General features: G+C 36.7%; 1 protein-coding gene across 12 annotated transcripts in view; it reads right to left on the reverse strand.

Moving 5' to 3' along the window:
• MEF2C (myocyte enhancer factor 2C) overlaps positions 1-25244 on the reverse strand; it is a 134294-nt gene that overhangs the window by 15163 nt on the left and 93887 nt on the right. For 6 of the 12 annotated variants that reach the window (XM_085214329.1, XM_085214327.1, XM_085214328.1 and 3 more), the window contains 4 exons: positions 21859-21918; positions 21576-21713; positions 14631-14817; positions 13698-13745 (listed from right to left, as the gene is read on the reverse strand). In XM_085214329.1, the coding sequence (XP_085070455.1) occupies positions 13698-13745; positions 14631-14817; positions 21576-21713; positions 21859-21918 (433 nt within the window). Of the gene's footprint in view, positions 1-13697; positions 13746-14630; positions 14818-21575; positions 21714-21774; positions 21919-25244 lie in introns of all 12 variants that reach the window. The other 6 variants (XM_085214332.1, XM_085214336.1, XM_085214331.1 and 3 more) reach the window with 5 other exon arrangements.

Consider the following 25244-nt stretch of genomic DNA (forward strand, 5'->3'; position numbering starts at 1 on the left):
AAGGTAAATAATTGTGCTACTTATTGTATCTTTGCAGCAAAAAAACCAACACGCATCATGTTTGGAACAACTGCTCTTAGTAAGCTTCCTCTCGTGGCAGCTGACATCCAGTGATGCACTGCAGTTTGTGACATTACACGACTCTCTTTACCATGGTATTACATAGCACAATATACTGTCTGCTCAAAATGGCCCAGATCTTACTTGTTCCTTAAAAGAGAGTCAGGAGTTTCAGAGAATCTTACTGCTTAAATAAAGTCAAAGCTATGCTGCATTTTCTTGACAACTATGGAGGGTTCTGCCTTGCCTGACTCAGCCCTTTCCAGTTCATGATTGTGTTTTGTTTTTAAACAAAGGATGAGTATACTGAGGCTATAATTTCCAGAAAAGGCAGTGGGAGGACTAGAAAGATTCTCAAATGTTTTTTGTGCTCCCTCACCACAGTTTTTGGACCTGATTCTGTCAACGCTAAAGTCAATGAGAACAAGAGCATAACCTTATTTGGAAAGTGCCTCCGTATCTTTCATCTTCATCTCTTGCTGCTTTCTGCAAGCCCTAGGAATTCTGACAGGCAAATGCTTCTTCTTTTTTTTTTTTTTCTCTTTCTTTTTTTTTTTTTCTTTTTCAAAAGAGAGTTTCTTTATCTCACTAAATGGTATCGGCAATTGTGTTTCAATGCTGACACCTACCATGCCACTAAAAATGAGAACTTTCTTTTCTATCCATTAAATTTCATCTGCTACCCACAAAGTCTGGAGAAAAAAAAAGAAGACTGTAATTCTCTCTCTAATGGTCAAGAGGAATACAGAAATTGCCCAGACATAATAAGAGAGTTAATTCAGGAAGAGAAAGCTTTCATAGACAAATACCAAGAAAGTAAATGTAAATGTTAGGGATTTTCTGTTTGGGGCTCATCTTTAATTTTCAGCTAGAATTAGTGAGTGTGGAGCAGGCCCATGAGTTAGGTGTCCTGGACCTTCATAATTCCCTCTGTAGTCCCAAAGAGAAGAACTACAGTATCTCACTTTTTCATGATGAATGGCGCTTCCAGCCCTATTGGACATGAATGGATTATGGGACTAAATCTGGCAAATCTGTAAAGTAGTCAAAAAGAGACAGTAAATGAGAGTAGATCAGCTTTATAGTTAGAATAATAACATGTGTCCAAGTGTGACTAACATTAAACTATATTTTTAACTTGCAAGCACACTGACTAATTGTATTTACCAGATCAGAAAATCCACCAAAGCAAAATCAGTCAAAGGCTCTTACACAAAAAAACCCCTTCAGGCTCCAGAAAACCCTGAATTGTGAATGTTAGGTTTGGAACGACATGAAAAGTGTCACTAAATTGCTTGACTTCCATATTCTTTAGGTACCTTTAGCCACTGTTCTCGTCAAGCCTTTTTATTCTCTTGCTTTTCAGTGTAACAAATTCACAAGTCTTTGCAAAAAATAATTATGATCAAAACCTAGAAGCATTCAAACAAGTTGAGAGATTTTTAATAAAAGTGTTCTTTATGCCCAATCAGTTGGGTATTTCCATAATAAGAGTAAGTTACAGTTAGTGAGATAAAAATGAGTTTATTAAAAAAGTATATTTCAATCTTATCAATTTAAAGTAGGAGAACTCTGGTAAGAGTTTTCTGGTTTGTGTCAGCAGTCTTTTTAACAAATGAACAATTGCTCTCAGCACAGATATGCTCCATATTATGCTCTAATTAATGCTATGCATTGTTAAAGGCGGTGGAATTAGAAGGGATATTTGGAATATACAAGAATATTTTCTTTCAGAAACTACAGCACCTTTTAGAACTTCATCTAAGACAAACTGAATACTGCAAAACATTTATGTGGAGAAGTGATCAACAGAAGAAACTGAAGCAAAAGCAGAGTTTCTCTGGTACTGATTTCATACAGGAGATATTTTACCAACAGGAAGTAAAACTACCTTGTGAAATCTGTTGTATGACAAGAACTTGTTCAGAGAGTGAAAATGAAGCTGTTTGAACAAGCATAATTTTCATGCAGCTATTTTATTCTGCAATGTACAACCAGAGATATTTGATGAAACAGCACACTTTGTAATTTACATGTTCTTTTCTATGGCTACATTTTCTGGAGAAAAAATGTCCTTACAATGCAAGGATTACAAGAAACAAAACAAAACAAAACAAAACACGTTCTGTAGAAGTTTTATTTCGTATAATTTTCTATCAAAATTAAGAAAAAGAAATGACTCTTTTCAGAAAAGGCATCTTTATCTTCAGAAACTTTAGTCAAACCTTTGTATTTACCTACGAATACTTTGAACAGTGATAACATTTCTTGTATTTATATTTTTAGAACATCAAATTATTTTTAAGCACTGCTGTAATCTTCTCTTTACCAGCAGATTTCTGCTGTTCATGGCATATTATGGCAGCTAGCATTTTGGAGCCATATAATAACTGTTCCTCTTTCCAGCCACCAAACCGTTATTCTTTTGGTATTATGTGGATACAGGAATGCAAGACTGTGGACCTTAAACCAGTGATATAGAAACCTATCATTTGAAAATCAATGATGAATGTGTGCGTGTGGTTTACTGCTAAGAAGAGTCTGCATTTAAACCAGATCTTTAAACTGTATCCTCTTTACTCAGAAAGCCGTGGCCTGTTCTGAGGCAGCTGTCCCACCTTCAGATAAATCCACCAAAGAGAACAGTCTCATTTACATGCAGAAGCAAAAAAAATGCACGAGACTTCTAATATACAAATTAAACCTTCCTTCATCCTATACTTTAAAATTATGCTCTGCCTGGACAATTATCAATTTAAATGTGACTGTATGCAGAACATCACATTCCACTATCCACTTGAAAGTGGAAAAATTACATGTCATGTATGAATGGATTTCCTGATTATAGATTATAAGAAAATGAAAAACAGATGGATTTTAGAGCAAGTTGGCTTTATATTTTTATTCGGTTAAAAGCCATATTTTTGCTGGAATTGAACATTTTAAAACACTATGGATATGATTTGTAATGCATAATGAAAATAAAAACAGTAGACGTACAAGTTTTAAAGGGCATATGTCACAATTTGTAAATTGAAAGCATTTTCAATTCAAGAAGTCTTCTGAGAAAATTATTTTTCCGTTTGTTGTTTGTTATACTGATTTGAAAGAGTAACAATGTTTTACACAGAAAAGAGCTTGTTTCTAGACAGAACTAGCAGAGCAGCGTGTATCATGAAACGCAGTGCCAGACTTTGTACTGGGACAAAAATGGCAGAATATATAGACAAATGCCTTCTAAGCATAGAATGCTCTTCTTGGTCATGTTCCCACATTCTGCAGCTAGGCATAAGTGCCACTGACTTTAGTGGAAATTCTGTCCAAGTAGAGACTGCATGACTAATCCCTACAAAATTACTTTTTAAAAACATCCAGAAAAAATTAGCTTTATGTGCTACTAGCTAGTCAGTCAATACAAGTTAAAAAAAAACAATATATTAATATGCTACCTGCCTATGCTGCTAATTTATGCACTAACATCTTACATTGTCACTTCTATTTTGCAGTAATTTAAGGGTAGGAGCAAGGCACACGTTACTCAAGACAGGATAAGGAGCAAAGTTTATTTCTCTTCCTTTGAAGTTTTGTCACTGGCACTGCAGTTGTAGCAAAGTGGTTGTAATTATTGATGCTTTCAGAGTTAGGGCAACGGTCCTCAAGGTAGCATTTAAGATAGGAAGCTTTCCGTGTGTTAAAGTAAAACAAATGAAGATTTTATTTATTTCCACATCAGTAATGTCATGATTCTAAGTCTCAAATTCTTGAAAAAGTTGGAAAATTTTTGCATCTGATTTCTCGAAGACTTGATCCTGTCAAGTTCCTACTTGGTTTTTAATTTATTATTTCAAAGATACAAAGATATAATGAATGAACGAAACCTCTGTCTCAGTCCTAGAAGTACTAAGAGCAAGACTCACAATCATCTTTCTTTCATTTATTTTAAAGCATTTCACTCACTGTATGGTTGATCTTTGGGTACCTGGAATGCATACCCCCATTAATTTTAGTAAGAGCCTTCAGATTTTTGAACTGTTTTTAATAAATATTGATGGTAATTTCAAGTTCTCAACAATCATTTGCTCTTACACACAAAAATTATCATAATTATTCCACTAAGAATATTCACATTCCAGGAATATTTGCCTTCCGTCTCATGGAGGATACCTGTTTCTTGCTGGGTTATGCTAAATATGCACATTAGATATATCACACCACGGTTGTCTACCAAGCTTCTCAGAAGAAACGTTAAATTTAGTATGAATCTACGTAAATATGAGATCCAATTAGGATAGGATTTAGTTTGGAGTTTAAAATATACAGAGAGAAATAAAAAAAGTAAAATGAATCAATGCAGTCATAGGCATTCTGCTAATTTTAAATTCAGTTGTGAACTCTTCACTTGGCTTTATTTTCCTCTTCTTAGAAGAATGGTAATTGTACCTAACAGTATTTGAAAGGCAAGGAACAGGTTCCTTTTCTCTTTTTACATGTTATGCGTATAATTTTTTTAACTCACACACACTGTTGGAACAGGCTATTATTTAGCACTCTAACAAAAATGATACCAACAATAATGCACTTACGCTAGGAAGCTGCACTGATTATTCACCTACACATAATTTTTTAGAAGATAACTGAAGGTTCTGAAGTGTTATGTGCTACTCATGTCACAGTACAAGATTTTTACTAGAGGGAAGTGGCAGAAGGAAACCAATATGCAGACAAGCTCACCCAGAAAAAAGAAAATCTTTACATTAAAGTAGCTGTCCATTCCCACAACATTACTTTACTGTACTTTCTTTATGAAACTACTGGGAGTCAACTGAGACAAATGCAGCTTACAAAACATACTTCTATGCACCTCGTGCCACAGCTCTGGATGCCCTGCACATGGCTGGGTCTTGGCACCTTAGGAACCCCCTCCTCATCCCTCATCCCCAGCTGCCCTGTCCCCGCAATGCCGTGGAAGCATGCTTGCCATCATGAAGGATATGAAAACCAACTGCTTCTCTTCATATCTCCACACTGACTACTGCCAGCCACCTTATGTGGATGAAGCAGTCAGAATTAATTCCAACCCCGGGACAAGTGCCATCTAAAATTTGCAACACACATACAATCTAGTCTGCTTAGAGTATTTGCAGGTGCACACAAATACTGCTGAAAAGGACACGTGTATCCCCTCCTGCAGCAAGTAGGCTCAGGTTTCCTTCAGGATAGGGAGGGTGCTTCTCAGGGAGAAGCTGACAGTAACAAGAGAGCCTTGACACTACAGAAAACACTGCAAATCACATCTCTGGAAATGTAGGCCATCAGTCCTGGACAGCAGAAATCTGAGATACTTTTTCAACCAAATGGAAAGATAGGTGGGTTTATTTACATGCAAGATGAAAGACCATGAGAACAGTGTTCTGAGCACTAAATTTCATGCAAATATTTTACTGCTGGGTCAAGTGAGTAGCTAAGTACACTGCAAACCAACCTGACCACTAACGCCGTGGTAATGTTTTGTTGTTATATTAAGATCCATATTTTAATGTTTCTAAAGAAGCTCTCACACTAAATATTCTCCCACTTCAGCCTGTGCTAGTAGTTGACACCTTAATATGGTACATGTAATGATGGCACCTGGCTACATGATTAGCCTGTGGCTGCCCACATAGGGAAATGTAAGCAACCTTTCAAAACATTTCTTACTGCAGTGAGACTTCCCAAGCTGCGGGCAGATATATCAGCACAGATCTGGACTTCCTCCTTGCAATCTCTGGAACAGGGATATCTGTGTGACATGAGCAGCAAAGTTCTGTCTCGAGTTCTGCGTATGCTGGCAAGGAGGAAGAGTGCTCTGCCTTCTTCAGGCTGACACAATTGTCTTTAGTCCTTTCTGCTTCCTCAATACAGAAGGAAAGCAATAGACATCGCAGCTCCAGGTCCTGCTTGTATTTTTTGATTTTGAAGTATTGTCAATATGCTTAATATTAATACACCTGATAATAGCATCTTAATATTTGCTTTCACAGCTCTTGAATGGTATCTTATTTCAGGAATCTCAGAGCATATAGCTTCAGTGTAAAAATTCTATATTTCCTATATCTTTACCTCTGATCGTATTGTTTTACTTATTTCCAGTTTCACAATACAGTTTTGTTCAAATGAAGTTAATTATTAGCATCCACGGTTATGTTGAAAAACAAGTTTTTCACATTATCTTGCTTATCTTGAATCTCCATATAGACAGAGGACTACTGGAGAGAGACAGAGGAAGGCTACAAGGATGATTTGGGGCCTGGAGCATCACTTTTATGAGGAAAGGCTGAGAGACTGGGACTGTTGAGCCTGGAGAAGAGAAGGCTGAGCGGAGATCTCATCAGTGCTTCCAAATATCTAACTGACAGCAGTCAAGAGGATGGAACCAGTGAGAGGACTAGGGGTAACAGACACAAACTGGAACACAGGAAACTTTAGAGTGAGGGAGACAGAACACCAGAAACAGCTGCCCAAGGAAGTTGTGGAGTCTCTACAGCAATACTCAAAAGACAGCTGGATGCTTTCCTTTGTAACCTACTGTAGGTAACCTACTCTAGCAAGTAGCTGGACTGGACAATCTCCAGAGGCTTCTTCTGACCCCCCGTGACTCTGTGACTCAGTGTGATAAGCAGCACAGTAACTAAGCTGTAAATTTTAAGAGAAAAACACTTAAGAAAATTACAGAGTGCTCAGTTCTGTACATTATAAAGACTGCGCTTTTGTAGTTCAAGAAGGTGGGAAGTGCTTAACGAATATCAGAACAATACTACTGTGTTTTTTAAGACCAAACAAGATTTTAGGGATCAGACAGCCACTTGAAAGTGTATTGCCATGGTGAAAGAGCTAGCCTACCTCTGCCTCTGGCACATTTTCTGAAAGTCTTGCACTAAGTGGCATAGACTCGATCACATAACACATGCAAGATGCACAAATCATATTCGGACCTAACCTGTCTGAGATAATCTGCACTCCAAAGTACGTTTTAAGCACTTAGGATTACAGCTTAATAGTTAGTTCACTAAAAAAAAAAATATGTTTTACACTAAGCTGAAAAAATGATCCATTCTAACTTCTGTCTAAGCAGAGAAACACAATTACCGGTACCTTTTTTTTTTTTTTTTTTTTTTTTTTTTAATATGAGATGTTCTAGTTTGATAAGAAAGGGAAGAACAGACTTATGCAAGAGGGAAAACCATGCTGCTGGAAAATAAAGTATTATCTAAAGATATGTAGGAAAAATATATGAGCCTGGGAAGAGCAGAGGACTTCACTTCTCCTGACTGCTTGCATGAGAGCCATTGACACATGGCTTGCTTTTGAAAAATCACTTGCTAATGATGAGCCCCTTGTTTTTTTGGGCATTTGAAATAAATTATAATTTCACAGAAAATGCTTTTTTAAATGAAAAGTATTTCAGGACAAGAGAAAAACCAATTATAAAAAAAGTACATACTTTGAAAGTGTACTTTCTCGGTACCCTAAGAAATTTTAGAAACAAATGTCTTTTTTCTTTTTTTTTCTTCTTAAGCATATAGCCACACGTTATATTGACTATTTTTGTTAATGGAAAATTACTGAAATATGATGAGTGCATAGTTTAAAATGTCAGAAAAATCCCCAAACTGTGTATTTTAAATACAAATGACACGACCTTATTCTTCTAACTTGCCTATGTTAGGCCAATATACACACAAAAGGAAAGTGTTCTGCACACAGATAATAGTGCTTGGAGTTGTTTTGAAATTTAGGCAGACGCAAAGAGAAGCTCAGTAATTAACTGATCCCTGTCTCATCTGGCATTTACTTCTCAGAAACTGTTCCAACTGTTATCAAGGGAAAAATCAGCTTGCCAGAGATTTGGAAAACAACTGGAATCTATGGCTCAAATATCTTAATTGGGGAATCATGTTAAAAGTTAAAGGGCAGAGGTCACATTAGCTTAATACTATCAGGAACTTCTGCATGTGGCCACGGTCCCAGCTTCAGGAGGTTAAAAGCATTTCTTGCTTTACTTCTCAGAGCAATGTCACTGCTGCATCTCAGATCCTGGAGGCATCAACTGCCTCTTTCAGGATAGACATGGAATCCAGATGTTTGCTGATGTGCAATGCCTTTTTATATGATATGAATTGGAACAAGAATGTAGATTGCAGTGTGCAACAGTAGATAGTCTGATGTTCTAAAGAGCAAGAATGCTTGCTCTTTAAAAAATGCCACCAGCAGAGAAATTCCTGTCTCATGGATGGAAAACAAAATTCCCACTGACTTCACAAGGAAAATGATTTTATCTAAAAATCCAAATCACTCTAGAAGAATATTAGTTACAGCTTGTCATAGAGGAAAAGAAATCAATCATGTTCGTCTTTTAATTCTCACAAAAAAATCACAGTTTGTATGATTCACTTAATTGTTCACTGCATATAAACTTAGGGCTCTCTCCCTTTCAATCCTTTCAAGCTGTCTTTTTATAAATACAAATATTGAGACATTGATAATAGAGATGATGATACAGAGGATAACTAAATAAATTACTAAGTCAACACTTACACAACTGATGGAAACATAATACAGGACAAATTTCCACAAATTTTCAGTGACGTCTACTAAGAATGAACTTACATGAACCTCTTTGGAAAGGTCATGTGAGCCAGCTGAAAATACACACATCCAACTTTTGCATTCAGCACTCTCTGCAATATTTTGTCTGACTTTTACATGGACTGCACAACCATCCTTTCAAATTCACGCTCAAAAGTTTCACTGTCGTGAGTTTTACGTGTATGAAGAGAGTCTGAACAAGCTGTATTAAACAGATCAGTTGGCTAGGGCAGGAAAAGAACCTAGTTTTGTAAAGTCTTGTGTTGACTGATTAAACGGATACAAAATTCATGTACTATTAGATGGACTGTTTCCTTCGTAGTACACATTAGAGAATACATTCCAGTGTTCTCATTGGGGAATCTCACATTTATCACCAATCTCCCACTTGTAGGTACTTCCTGTAAGACACTGACTCTTGGACCAATGCAGAACTGAAAAGAATCACATATCCTCCTTATACAGAAGAAAGATTGGAAAAGCAACTGCTACTGGCATTCAGGGAGTGGAAAGAGGGAAAAGAAAAACCGTTATGCTTTTCATTTCTTATCCCCCTCCATGATTTTAAGCCAACTTGTCAATTTGTGATTTCTTATTGTTTGGGTTTGGCACTGTTGCATCATGAACTCTGTTATGAATGACTGCATGTTCTTTCTTTTGGATTGTACACTTCCTTGGACAGGAACTGTTTACTATTCTTTTGTACCTCATCTTACCCAATCCTTAGGTGAGAGATCTGTGGGCAACTGCACTTAATGAGCTAGAAGGGAAGGTTTATGACTGTCATGTTCTCCTCGGCAGACCCAGTACCAACAGGTCGCCTGTAAACTGCAGTTTGGGAATAATTGTCTAAGCTCACTTGTTTGTTTAACTTATTCCACATTTATGCCTTAGAATTATCTTCTCTTGTCTATGCCAAGCATGATTTCAGAATGCAGTAGAGAATATTTATGTAACTCTTTAAGTTTTCATTTTTTTTAGTACTAGTTTGCTTATTTATATTTAAGACTTCAAAAGACACAAATGGAACTAGGTGCCTTTGAAATCTTTTCTTACTTTCTTTCTTCCTTTCTTTCTTACTTAGTTACTTTCTTTCTTTTATTAGAATTGGTAGTGTTTGTAGGTTTATTTGGGCAGATAGTTATTTCTTTTTAGTAAATCATTCATTTTTTTCTTTTTTTTTTGAGATGATATCACCCAGATTGATTCTCTCCCAAGAGCGTGGAAACTAAAAAATAAAGAAAAGACTGCATATTTGACATGCAATATTAGTAGAATATATAATAAGTTCACCCAGAGCCAAGTCAAGAGAAGAAGCTGCAGAAAAGCACTGGCAAATTATAACATTGGAAAGTAAATCTAAGACCTCGAGCTCTCAGTAGATGTGAAGACAACTGTTAGCTTGTGCTCCATTTTGAGAAGGAAATGTCTAGCTACTGATTTATACGTGAATATGGGTTTCAGTTATTGGAAATACACAGGATGAATGATCAAAAATGCATTGCTGATCTTTTCTGTGTCTAATGATTTTAAAGAACAGACTTAAAGGTAGCTTAAGGATGTAAGATTTACAGAGAAAAAGCACTTGACACACTGATAGCGTTTTCAGACTCGCAAGTACTCTCGGATAACTTGCTTCTTTAATATTAATGTCAAGATGGAGGCTGTAAAGCAACTGAATAGCGAAAGAAATTAAGGAAAGCAAATAAACAATTAATTCTCGTAAAATCTAGTCACTAGATTTAAAACTTTATATTGTTTTTTTACTTTGATTGTATTATTTATAGTGGTTTAAAATTTAAAGAAATTTTGCTGACCTAACCAGACTTATTCCTTTTAGAAAAAAGCTTAATTATAAAATAAAAAATATCGTAATCTGAAAACCATATTAAAAAAAGTATATCTTCATCTGAAATGCAGTGAGTTTAAAGATCAAAAGCTTAAAACACAGGAAGAAAAGAAGACTTTCCCCAATACAGATCTATTTTGATTTTAAAACTGTTGAATACTTTTGAAGTATAAATCTTTTATCAAGTTCTCTGGATAAATACTGAATCGCTGTATAAAACTTGAGTACAGATTATTTGCAGAGCTAAAACTTCAACTTTATAGTTGTTTATTTCTGGTGAAGTTACTGTTGACTTAGCTGGTTTTGTTATTGACTAAATCTGCTCCCCAAAATTAAGAACTTCACACAGTCTATTAAAGTAAACTGGTAACATGCCACTTCTTATTTTCATGTTAGTTACAGCAAAAAACTGATGGATGTGACTCCAGAATGTAACTGTGGTCCAGAAAACTGATCTGAGTCCAAAAAGTTCTTGTTCTTTCTCTCAGTCAAAAGCCTCTGGTTTGGCTTTGCTGTAATTTAGCAAATACACTAAATGTGAAGTTCACTCCAATTTTTTGGCAGCTGCTACTGTCACATGATAGAAATGATTCAATCAGGTTTTGGCTTAGAGTAAACTTGCTTTAACAAACCTGAAATAACCTTGGTTTAAGTTAGATATACCACTGCTGGTATTTAGTTGAGCAGGATAATAAAGAAACAGTCACCTTTCTTATATTCTGTTCATGTCTTGGGTTAAGTCCCAAGGTAAATTGTAAATTATTTCAGGGTTATTACTTAAAATAATCAAAACCATTAAAATAATAGTTTTCAAAACACAGGCTCAACTAATCTTTTACCATCTGTGTTGCTGCAGTTATAATTTGTTATAATGTGATTTGTAAAAGTAGTGCAGAAACTGAGGTCTGGTGTTAGCAATCAAGAGTAGTTTCATTTTGTAGTGACAGAAATGAAACTGTATAGACTCCTCTTAATGGAGTATGTTATTTTGAATACATGCTATTTTTGGACACTGCAGAAAAATGCAAATTTATAATGTGCATGCTACCAGCTTCTAAGATGCCAATTAGAATAAAACACAGAGGTCTCTGTTTCTTATGAAGAATGATGAACAAAGAGAACTTTTGATGTTCATTCTTCTGTCCCCTTAAGAGAGAGGGCTGTCCAAAATAGTGCCATTGTGGAATAAGGCAACTAAGGCAGAGGATTTGACCTTATAGTGACCTTTCATCTTCCTTCAGCCCTGTATCAAATTCTTCCTACTATTTTGCATTTAAGAGATCTAGAAAACACTTCTTTAATGGTGTTTAAAATCTTATTGCCAGTTAAAGAGCAAAAACTATTCATACAATTAAATATTTACAATGCATTTCCAGCAATGCTACCCATATCTATGCCTCTCAAATCAAATGCCTACTCCTGTGTTAGATTGCTTGAGAGCTTAGTGCATATCATTTCATGCAGGAGATGCAAATTCTGAGTTAGTAAGTAAATAAGCAATCCTCTTACTATGCTTATATATGCTTTTAATATATTTTCAAGAAAATAATGTATTTAAAAAGAAAAAACATTCTAAGCTAGCATGTTGATATACAGATTTTATTAAACACGAAGATTATTTCACCAAATGCTTGTGTTGATGAGCTTTTATTTTAGTATGTGCCTCTTTTAGAAGAAGACGTTGTTTTTGCTAATTGCTTTCCAACATCTTTTTAAAGAAACAGAGAAACCAGGAATGAGACAATGACATTTCTTAACAAAACAGTAGAGGGAGCCCCTTAATAGGGCAATCAAATTATTATCTGACTTCCTCTGCTGTCGCTCTTGAAGTTCCTACTATACATGAGATAAAAAAAAAAGAACAAAACAAAACCAGACAAAATAAGAGCACTACCAGAACAAATATTTCTTTATCTTTTTCGCACAAAAGATAATTAACAAAACTATCATGCTTACTGTATTTTCTTTTTTTGTTGACAAGGGATACTATACCTAAGTTCCTGTGGTTTGCTTATCCTACTGCTAAATTAATACAAAATGACCTCTCAAAGCATTAGCATGTGTTTAAAGCAGTCTTTTGATACAGTGCAGTTTGCATTTTACTACAGATGCATCACACAAACATCTGTTACTCATCTATGTGTGAAGATAAAAGGGGGTGGTCCAAAGCAGGATGAGAAGAGCCAAGAAAAAAGAAGATTGCTATATCCAGAATTTCTGTATAAGTCATTTTATGATAGAGTGTTAGATTCAGCAGATATATTGGCCTTGGTTTACAGTGCACAAAACGAATCTTTCGACTATTTTTCCCTACTGTTATGAAAGCAGTTAACTCAGTAACATGAAATATGCTCCATGTAAAAACTCCACTTATTTTCTTTAAATGTATGTGCTTACTTCTAAAATTGAAATGGAAATCTTGCCATTGTCTTTTGTAATCTATATTTGTAATAATGCAACATCATTGACATTGTGAACAAACTACTGAGTTTACTCAGCAAATAGGACTGTGACAACACTGCTTTGATTATATCGACCTTAACAGTCCTTATAGTTCTCATTAGTTTCATGGGAACAGAATTAAAGGGGCTCGTCTTTCCCACTGTGTGATTATTTGGGAAATCCTTTTCCCTGCCATGTCCAAAAGCACTTAAGCACAAATGTAAAACTAAGTTGTTAGTTTTTGATTATTTAAGAGAATGCTAACAGATTTCAATGACCAGAAGTGGTCTTAAACCTGGGCTTGAAATTAAATCTGTGCTCAGTAGATGAAAATTTAGTGAGAAATTCAATAGTGAAATCTTTGCTCAGTTCCACTAAGTCAAAGACAAAACTCTCTGTGACTTATAAACAGTCAAAGTTTCAGACACTGGCCTCAGTGGGAATCTCACCTGATCAGCCAGTGCAGAGAACCTACAAGCTTCTATGGAAAGGCCCTTGTGAAGAAAGATAGACACTTGTATCCATGGAATTTGCTGAACTACAAGATTTTCAACACTGAAGAAAACAAACTTTTTAAAGCACAGTTATCAACCCTCCACTATGCAGCTGAGGAAAATAAACCAATATCCGATCTCCAATATGGAAGATATTTTAGGATTTAGCCTTTGGAGGAATTCCTTTCTTCAATTAGAAAAAGAAATACAAGTTCTTTTCTCTTTACCTGCACTGGTGCCTGCACCGGTAGTGAGGTCCCCACCCATCAGGCCACCTAGAGGGTTGAAATACTACAAGTGAGTACAGTAAACTATAATAGGCAAACATTCAAAATGTTCTCTGACTTCAAATGACCTGCTCGCATATGCACTACTGTTTCTCTCTCTGTATCTCTGACTTCAAAGGGCATCAGATCATGCCCAGAGTCACAAAGCAGAGTTTAGCTCAGATGCTATCAGATATATTTACATAACTTTTTATTTTAATTTCTGCAGCTTTTCATTGAAATTCATTCTAAGGATTTCACAAACTTCCCTTTGAACTTGGAGACCTCAACTGATTCTTTGAACCCAGTATTCTTAAGGATGTTGATGTTGCTCCAGTCAGGCACACCGAATTAACTTAATCCCCCTTTATCCTGTTCAGAGATGAGCCCTCATCGTTACCAGACTGGAGCATAGCTTCTTGCTATACAGAACAGACAACTAACATTTACCATCAAGGAACATGTAATAATAATAAATTCTGTCTGTAGCCTCCAAACCTGCAATTTAAGTTTCTTGCTTCAACTTGTTTGCATTGGCCATGTATTCTCCCCTGCCCCTTAAAGTTTTATGGTGTACAGACTTACTGCATGAATTAAGTAGACAAGCTGCCTTTTTATGAAACAGCAGATCGTCTTCCCTTTAATCTTTTATTGATTTCCCTTAATCTCAGTCGATATTCAGCTCTTTTTAGAATGTTTTTGTTTGTTTGTTTTCTAAATTGGGAATAGAAACCAATTTCGTTTTTTTGATTCTTCAACACAGCAATTTTGGACAAACTGATATGACTACTAAAAACAGAGTTCTTGTTCGTAAGAGTACAGTTTAAAGTGACCTAAGGTGCACAGACAGCCAATAAAAGAGAATTTAAGAAGAGAGGACTGAACAGAGCCTACCTGTGTTACCTGCACTCGGAGGCCGATGTGTCACGCCAGGAGACATGCTATTTCTTTGCAAAGAAGGATGGGCCAGTGGCAAAAGATTGGGGTTTCCCAGTGAGCTGACTGGATTACTGTATACCAGGCTGCTGTGGTTGGACACTGGGATAGAAACTGGCATCTCAAAGTTTGGTGGTGGAACAGCCTGTACAAGTAAAAAAGGGGAAACAAAGACAAGAATAGTACAGAAGCACAACAGCCTTCGAGTACAGTTACTCTATATTTAGTTCAAATATTTTGTAGTTGGTGGTTAAAATATTCAAGCTCCCCCCAACTAACAGTCAAGAGAAGAGTTTCAAAGAATTACCAAGGCTTTTAAATGTGATTTTGTGATTTTTCAAATCACAATTCCATCCTTCTTAAATGCAGCTTGCATGACTACTTTGTAAGATTTTCTAGGTTTTTTTTCCACTTCCTCCTTCTTCTTCTCCTTCTTTTTCTTTTTCATTCTTTTTCCTTTTTCCTCTTCTTTTTTAAAAAATAATAAAACACTCCTTATGAATCTCATTTTCTTTTTCTTTAATTCAGTGAAGTCGTTATCGTTCACTTGTGATATCTTAATCTAGTGTCACAGATGACTGCAAGATCAAAGGTGGATGATTATGATGACTTCATTGCATGGAGAAAAATTAGAAGAGGTGGAATGCAAAAGGGAAAGCTTTAATTTCATTTTATGTTGCTTAAGCAATCAGAATGATCTTGAATCATGTTAAAGCTACCAAGACAGTAAATGATGTGTTTCTGTGTTTATATCTGAGCTTAGGAAGAGCTTAAAATAAACTAAGCTCTACTTAGGCACAGGTATCAAATACAAGAACTTAAGAAATATAGAAATTATTTGGATAATTTTTGTTTTATCTTTGCATGCATGTCTATGTGCGTTTGGTGAAGTCTTGTTATCACTTTTGAAGGCAAAAGCCTCTCTTGAGCCTTTTCTCTATGAAGAATCCTTTTCGAAAATGAGCAAACTTATGGACTACTTCAATTATATGTCTGATAGAGGGTGTGAGGAGATAAAGCATGAGATTTTCATAATGCTCTCAGAAAGCTAATCTCAGGCCTTTTTGGTTGATTTGTTGATTTGTTGGTTGGAGTTTTCTTGGGTGAGGTTTGGCTGAATTTCTTTAAAATCTTTTATTCTGGTATCGCTCAAATACAGTAGAACTCTATGTTCAATTTACCGGTTTTTGTTTTGTTTTGTTTTCGGTAATTAACTTTTTTTTTTTTTTTTTTTTTTTTAAAGGAGAGTTTTCTTAGGGTTACTTGATAGCATTTTAAATGTTTAAATACCTTCATGTAAACAAAGTACTCTTTAATTTGCCATTTGAAAATCTTGTATTACTCAAGAGTCTTAATTCTTCAAGGCTGTCTTTAAACCAGGCTTGTAACAGCTTCAGAGAGAGGAATTCACAGATTTTAATTTTATTACTGGCAGCTGATAATACTGATAAGTCTTCAAGGATCTGGTGAGAGAATGTTGAGAACTGGACATATAATCTGCTGTTTTAGTCAGCAGAGATACCCTGATCTTGTGCCACCCACATGTACCTTCTCTGGCTGGTCAGATCTGTTGACTGTGCCCTGAGTATTACAGCACTGGCCATCGGATTAATTTTATCCTTGCACTTGTATTTTTTGTTGTTGATGTTTTCCTTTTGCACCCACCCACCTCCTTCTGGGGGCAGATATAATTTGCTCTAAATATATAACAATCATTTTGCTTAACCACAGAAACACACAGAAAGATTTTAGTACAGAGCATGATGTGAAGGATACGTTACACAAATGCTCTGGGACTTATTTCAAGGTGTTAATTTAGCTCTGAAACCCACTTTGTGGCCTGTGGCCTGGTTTTGTGAGACGGCTTCTCTATTCCATAATGGCCAAGATCAGTTAGGGCACCTGGGTGGAAAGACTTGCCAGCATGACTCCTCAGACAAATTCCTTCTCTTTGTAGAAGAAGCTGAGGTGCACCTCAATGGCCATGTTTTGGAAAAGCTGATGGATTTCAGTAGAGGTGGGTAGAGAAGGATAAGTATAATGAGAATCTCATTCATTACGTGTAAAACTATATCTGCTGCTAGGTCTACGTGGAGATCCTGAAAACTACTGTTTATTACTCTTGAATAGGAAAAAGAAAAAATGACTACATATTCAAAAATGTAATTATTGTTCCCAGTTGTTCTTCATTTCTTTCAGGAGCAACCTTCTTTGCCTGCATACATCTTTTTGTTGATGTCCTGCTCTTAGGCTGCATGTGTGGCTTGTATTTCAAAGGAAAATTTACAAAGCACATTGCTCAAGGGGTGTCTGTTTATGTCATTATAATGATTTTAGGCTCCCTAGAAACAGACTGGCTTTGCATAATCTTAAATGTCCTATTGGTCTCTTATTTTTGAAGCAAAACATTATTTTCATTAGCTAGAAATGGATCCAGTAAGTTCCCAAATGCCACATAAAAAAGAGCAGAAACTTGGGCCGCTCAGTTAGAGTTGGTTCTGGAGCTCAAAGTTAGCTGCTGCTGCTGTTTTCTGCCTTCTCAAACAGATTTAACAATTGAATCCACATAAAGATGGACATCTTCACATCCAGTCCAATGTGAAACATGAATAAGATCACATGGAGCCTCTTGTAACATTCACTGCTGTGGTGATCTCTCTGCCTGGCTGCCTTGAGGACATAATCCTGCTTCCAGTTCCAAAGGCTTTAAACAATTCTTAGCTGCTTGAGTGCCATCCTATGCTGTATTAAGTACCACTCACTGGGGATCACTTTGCTCTGTCCTCTTCATTGCTGTCAGAAGGTCTGTGACTTCCCTCTGAGCCTAGGTAGATAGCTATTGCCTCTATTTTCCTAACTTGTTTTCCTTATCTTGACATATGTCCATCTATGCCAAGTAAAACTCTTCAACAAATGCAAATCTCAAGACTCTCAGTTTCTCATCAGGCTCATCTGCTTGTATCTTTATTCTCTCTCTTCGATGTCTAAAACACTTCAAGATTTGGAATCTTCAGTTTTCTGCACTGGTATAGAATAAAACAGCCCTGGACTTGGTTTCTCTTGTGGCTGCCACTATCACTAGTCATCACTTAGTCATACAAACATTTTGGAAACAGTTACTTAGCTTTCCTTTCGTCACTTTGAAAACATTTTTTTAAACTAGCTAAATTAAAAAAAAACAAAAAAACAAAAAAAACCTATTATTTCTGTGTATGTAATGGCTTCATTTTTATCATTTTTTCTACTATCTGGATGTATTTACGTTTATGGATATTACATAGGCAATTCTATCAGTGCAAGGTCAGTTAGCTCTACTCTTCATAATGCAACACACAGTAGTCTATGATATGGTGACTTTCTTTTCTTACCAGTAGCCAAAGGTTAGAGAAGGAATTCTGTCTGGATAAGCACAAGTTTTAAGTAGTAAGTGTCTAGTTACAGTTTTCTTCTAGTTTCTCAAATTTTGTTATAGTCTCGTATGTCCTCCAAGAACTGCATCCTATTATAGATTCCCTAGTCATTCTTGGTAAGTCACAGGGCATATCTATTCCAGTGAGGCCTGATGGATATTAAAGCTTATGATGCACTTGCGTAATATCTATATTAGTAAATTAAATGTGCCTAGGAACTAAGGCCATCTGAGGCCACAGGGCAGTACACGTCCACATTATTAAACTTTCTCAACCTCAAAAACATCATGGCTACATACAAACTGACAATTGGGAATTGTTCCTGGCCTGGGCTAACTACCAAATAGAGCTAAGAATCAGTCTGGAAGAGCAATATTTGGTCTGTGCCAGAAGAATGCCAGGAACTGTCAAACAATCCACTCTGAGGCAGAGATAAGTGTCTTAGAGTGCTCTTTGTTGTTCATTTACTAACACAGACATGGCTTTGCCCTTAACATGTATGCAGCTTGTCACATCCTGCTTCTTTTTTTTTCCACTGTCTTTTCTCCTTTGAACAAAACTGCTAAAGAGAGCAGACTGCTCACTTGAAAGGGAAGTGCCTCCCTGTGCTATGTTAGATGTGAACCCCACAAGCTGAAGTGTGTTGGGCAAAGCAAAATTTTGGATACTCATAACCCTTGAAAATTAATGGGCCAAATATTCTGTGCTAAGTAATGTCTTTTGCCTCCCCATGTTCAACCGGACCTCCATTTATTTAGAGGCAGAGACAATTACAGTCCCCTTTTAGTGGACTATTTCTGTCTCCTCTGCTATCATCACTCATGAAAACTACAAATAAATGTGTAATTATTATCAGATGTTTTAGAACAATATAAATGCTTTTCCCCAGAAAATTATCTGAGGAAACATTACTGGCCTTTGCTGTTAGGAGGGAAAGACAATTTTATTTTCATTTGACAACAGCTTTGGTCTCTTATAAGACCAGGCAGAGGCATTGCATTGTTCTATATATTTTGTAAATAATGATTTAATGACATGGCTTGTTGACTTTTCATTCAGTTTTACTTTCTTCCCCCCAGATTTATTGGTCACTTTTAATAATCACAAGTAAATGAATGTAACTTCTCTGACTTTCCTGAAGTTACACCAAATTGTACAGTTAAAGTTGGCGTCCTTTAAATGCAAATTTCAGTTATGTACAAACTTTGAACTCCATTCTACCCACTGGATCTCAATTAATGCTAAGAAAAGGAGATCCTGTTGCATTAGGGACATTGCCTACTGGTTCTTCTTGTGGTAAGCGTTTGACGGAGCACACAGGCCTTGAGGTATGTGCGAAGTATCCAGGGAAGGATATTCTGCCTTATACAAAAAGAAATACTAGCATTTTTCATTTCTATATCTCTGAAGCATTTATGAATCAATTTCATGAAAAAATAATGCATTGCACCTTGTTACATCCCAGTAAGTAGGAAGATAAACTATATTCAAAATCCAGCCCAGGAAACCAATGCAGTCAGCAAGTTAAGAGCCAAGCCAGGATTTTATTTGACATCAAATAGTTAGATTTAATGAAAACAGCTAGAAAGATATTTCATTATTTATTTGGGAGAGCCAATGTGATGTACAATTTATATTACCTATGTTGCTTTTAATTCCTTGAACTTTCTCAGTTTTCTAGAAAAGGTGATTTTCCCAAATACTTAGAAGGTAAAGATGGTGATAGAACTCACCATCAGCTAGAAATGAGTTTTCTTACGAAGTGCTCTTTTTCACAGCTTAGATTTTAATAGTCATAATACTCATTGCTTTGTCTCAAGAAAAGAGAAAATGCATGAGAGAAACAGAAGATCTCAAGAGCCATCTCAAAACATATTCAAATATTGAAAGGTAACTTGGTTGTATCCTATCTGATTGAAAATGTTGTCACTTTGATTTGAAAAAGCACAGGTCATCCTTGAAGAAAGAAAAAAGTGATGATTGACAAGATTTTGATGTGAAAAAGGGTGAAGCATATAAGCTTATAACAGTCAATCTAAATGTTGCAATCACTGTTTGTCAAACTGAGTTCCATCCTGAGAAATCAAACTCATGGTGACAGCTATGACAACTCTTTTGTGGAGAAAAATACCTATAGGAGTGTAGCAAATAAAAAGCGAGGCAAGAAAGATTGAATGTGTATTTATACCTCCCTGATATTTCATGTACATGTTGGGATTTCGTAGCCAGTTGTCACATCTGGTGCTGTTCTGGCCTCCAAGAAAAATCTTTATTATTTATTCATTTTTTTTCCAAAAATGTATTTGCCATGATGTGGAAACTTCTCCAGATTCTAGTTAGCTCAGGTGAAAATTTTTATACTGAGAATTAATGGAAAAAAAATTTACACTGCATGAAATAGAATCAGAACATCCCTAAGATATGTCTTCAGCCTAAGTATCACATTTTGTATGCACAATTGAGCAGCATTACGGGTATGACTTTGTCATTTTGGGTGAGAAGATATCCCCTCTGTGAGTTAACCATACAACTTTCACGTGGGAATTAACACTGAACACACTCAAATAATCTTTTCTAAAAGAAAGCAGTTAACAATGTTAATTCAGATGCTTTTTGGACCAAGGTAATTCTTTGGATTGCTAATCCTTCTTCCACAGAGAAGAAGGGCCAAATATAATCTTCACAGCCTCCACATTTTTTTGTCAGTTTTATAAGTCTTCTATTAAATATAATCACAAGTGTTTTTCCCCTATATGTCTTGTGCAAACAAAATAGCACATGCAGAGTTATTTCTCTTAGATATCTGGCAAGGCATATGACTGAAGGTTAGAAATTTTGACTTGGTTAAAACAAAATTTAGCTCATGTTAAAGCATTAAGTAAATGCTGATGAGGTCAAAGCAAATTCTCTGACAAAGCTGTAAAATCACCCCAACACACAAACATGTCTGAATCCTACCATTAGGCTCTCATGCAGTCTGTTTTTCTGCAGCGAGCAAATAGCTGTAACCCTTCAGTGCTGCAACTGAGTTTGGCAGGGACATTTGAGAACTGAAGTGACACGCACAGAATGTACTAATTGTTATGTATAAAGGAATTTCAGTTCTACATCATTTTTTTCTATATCACCACAGAAAGTATTCTGTGGGTTTGTTAGCCTGTCCACAAAGAGATATTTCCACTGTTACATTTTAGGTATAATTTGTGCAAGTAGTGTGGTAAAACAGTTCTGTAAACCAAGTGAATATAATGTATATATGTATATTTCACTTCCTTCTGCAGGTTTCACCTATAGGCTTTGTCTACGTCAGAGGTAGAGACTTGGAAGAAAAGTATGTTGTGTGAAATTTTCTGACCATAGTATTTAATTACATGTTGGGCTATTAAAGCCTGTTTCCAGCTGAAATGTTTTCTTAAGAAGCCAGAACTGAAAGGGTTATGGTTTGTTACTGCAGCGGTTATCAGCAGACAGCCATCTAACCTTTGGTACTTACAGGTATTTTATGGCTCTTGATCATATTATCAAATTCTTCATTAATTTTTTTGTATTTTTCTTCAGTGCGTGGGGTGAGAGCGTAAGAGGAGTCAGGATCGGGGCTTTCACAACCTTTGTTTTCTTTCTTGTTCAATGCCTGCCAGGTTCAGAGAAATATCAAAAGGTAAAAAAAATGAAAAGGAACTCAGAGTACTTACACACAATCTTTGTCTGCTGATCATTAGATCAATATCTTCATTAATTTTCCTGTACTTGTCCTCAGACTCAGGGCTGTGACCTACTGAATCGTCTGCATCGGGGTCTGGACTGTCACAGCCATTAAGTCCTTTCTTTCTCAATGTCTGAAATACACAATTTGGAAAGTTCAATCCTTTACACAGGCTGCAAGAAAGACTCAGCAGTGTTAGAATAACACAAACTGCCCAGAGGTGGAATGTTTTATATTCTAATTTAGGGACAGAAACTGCTGACATACCCACTGCAATGATGCCACATGCCTTGCTATGAATGACAAGACAAGACTACACCTTGCTCTGAAAGAATCTCCTTGCTCTGAAATTGGAATCAGTCAATAGAGAACAACACTAGCAATCCAGCAAAGTGCTTGTGTTAATACCCGTCATTCCCACATTTGATTGCATTAAGAGGTTAAAACACCCACCCAGAAGATAATTTATTTTAACATATTTATACATAGGCATTAATATTAACAGCAAAAGACATGTACTGTTTAGAGTGGAATACTCTGGTGTTTTCTAGAAAGACAGATACAGGAGGAAGAAATGAGAAAAAAAAGAAAGGTAACAAACTTAGTAATTCACGTTCTTTACAATAGAAGGAGGAGCAACTGAATCAAATTCTTTAAGGAATGACATGAACTGCCATTCCAAGGTGCATGCTCTTGGTAGAACAAGAGTGGGGAGTGGGCTGTGAACATGACTGTAATACTGATTCAGAGCTCCTAGGCATCGTGTTTACTTTTACTGACTTCAGTTACAGTGCTACAAATGTACAATGCTGAATTTTAATGTACAGGAAAAATAACTGCTTCTTAAGCAGTTAACAGATCTTAGCAGATCTTAACAGATTCTTAGTGAAAAGTCAAAACAGAAGAATCTCAGGTTCACCAGCTGAAATCAAGCCCTGGAACCACAAACAACAATGAACATCATCACAAAGAAAAATAACGGTGATCAAAAGTGAAATTAGTAGCTAACAATTTAAAATGGTTGCCTGGCCTTAAACAGGCCTTAACTAGTCTACTAGTCACCCATTTTGTTAAGGTAGAAGGGTATGAGAAAAAAGTTCTTGTAGACTATCGATATAAGCAACAGTACACAAAGTCAGTATTTGTAAGATTTTTAAGAGTTCCTTGTTGAAAAATTCTTCAAAGGGTCCATTTGGCTACTTTCAGCCATTATCAGACTGCTCACAGCTAAGTTTCTGTTGCAGCCTGGCTGAGAGGCTGTACAACAGGCAGATCCCATAGATCTCCTGTGTTACTAAGTAACTATGCTTATACTGTGTGATTAGCCTCTGTGTTAGTGATTAGCGATTAGCCTTAGACACCAGGCTCTAATTGGTGTCTTTTTCCCTTCTTTTGTCTGGCTGCTTCTGATCCGAGCTTTTTGTTCCTTTCGGAAAATCACATTTCTTAGCTATTTTCTCAATGGCAATGCCCAATTTAACAGTGTTAAATCCCTACAATTTCATACTACAAACTCATGGTTTGTACTATCGTATTTGTATATAAAAAATTAGACTTCAATTCTGTGTTTTATACAAGACTTGTGGATGGGCTCACCTTATCACTGCAGAGAAGCCATAAAGCTATTCTCTTTCTGGAGACATGACTTGAATCTTAGATTTTCATCTAGACAACAAAATAACAGTGCTCTGTCCTTTGAGATCAGAGACTTCCAAACTCATGCTGTAGACCTCTCAAACACATTTTTGCAAACATCGAAGGCCTGTTTAATGGAGATCTTTTCAAATTTCATATCTATACAAATTTCAGATCTAATCCTAAGAGCCACTCCTGACTCACAGACAAAATTATACATCCATTTGAATAAAACCTTACGAAAATGAGACAACTTGAGTGAGTCTCTCCACTTCTCCACTCCCTCTTATCTTTCCTTTATGTTTTAGATATTTGACCCATGACAAAGTCATGAATAATATCTACTGCTAATAGACTGGAACAATTATAAAGAGGGCTTCTACAATCAACTGCTGTTTGACAGACTTAATAGCTACAGTATGGTGCAGTAAAAGTGAAATTTCCCTTTCACATCTAAATAACTCAACTGTTTTATTTTCATAATCTGAGAAAGCAGGTGCAATGAATTTGAGTTGTTGCCATTCCAGGCTTCAATCCCTAATTTCTGTATTAGGTTTATGTAGTGGGGGGACAGCCAGGAGGGTCTGTGTGAGCAGAGCCCAGCAGTGCCCCATGTGAACAGGGCAGCTCCAGCTGCTCCAACAGGGACCCGACGCTGCCAGAACCGAGTCACGAGCAAAGCTGGGTGTGCTCTGAGGGAGCAGAGATAAGTGAGAGAAACACTGCTGCATGATAGCAGCTAGAGAAGAGCATTGAGCAATGGAAGAGAAGCTGTGCAGGCACGGAGGGCAATGCAGGAGAGTGCTCCAGGTGCAAAGTTCCCTGCAGTCCAGGAGGTGGAGCAGTGGATACGGCCTGAAGGAGGTACAGCCCATGGAGAAGCCTCTGCAGCAGCAGGCCTGGGCCAGAGCTGCAGCCTGGGGAGAGCAGTCCACTGTGAGGAGGGTGGTCTTCTATCCCAAATTAGCTTTAGCTTTATCAAAGTAAAGGCCAATTTTGCTCTTGCAAAATTCACCAATCCAGTGTGCCTGGCTGGTGCCTTAACAGACATGGCTAATCCAGTTCACTAATCTGTGCCCTTCTCCCCAGCCAGCTCCCCTAAATTTTAGTAAGTTAAGTTTAGACAACAAAAATGTCCACAAGTGTGCTACACAACTTCTAGCTTTCTAAGTGCTGGAACTAATGCCTGTTTCCCTATAAATTACACTCTGGGGTAAAGTGCAATGTACAAAGATTTTTGCAGCTGGATCTCTTGAGGATTCCCTTGCACCCTGTGCATTCTTCTACTCCCCACTCTTCTTTTCCCCTCTGCACACAGGGACTCATGCTGCAACCCTATCTTCAGCTGGGACACCTTCTAGGAATACCTCCATGATCTCTTTCTGCATAAGAACACAAAATTTTCATGAATGATGTTGAATTTCATAGTCCATAAGACCTCTCCTTCTGTGCTAGATTTCCTTGGTACTGAATAAAGAATGAAAAACTAATACGGAAATGGACAGAAAAAGCAGATGGATAGGCTGGATAGGCACGCGTATACGCGTATACACACACACTCAAATTCACAGTCCTCCTCTGGAGAACAGTGCTTTCTAAAAATGACATACTTATCCTCTGCATTAAGGTACTGAGTGGTATTCAGGACAAATATAATGATCCTGAGCATCTTATTATCTCTGACTTCCCAATACTCAGGCTATAATTTGGTCTGTTCTGCTGCATTGTGTTACTTTACTCCCCGCACTATTACCAAACTCATACCTCTCAGAAAAGTCCTTTACTTTTGTGCTTCAACAAATTTTGTACTTGTTGGTACAATAT

The sequence above is a fragment of the Meleagris gallopavo genome, chromosome Z, assembly GCF_905368555.1.
Source record: "Meleagris gallopavo chromosome Z, MGAL_WU_HG_1.1, whole genome shotgun sequence".
Classification (NCBI taxonomy): domain Eukaryota; kingdom Metazoa; phylum Chordata; class Aves; order Galliformes; family Phasianidae; genus Meleagris; species Meleagris gallopavo.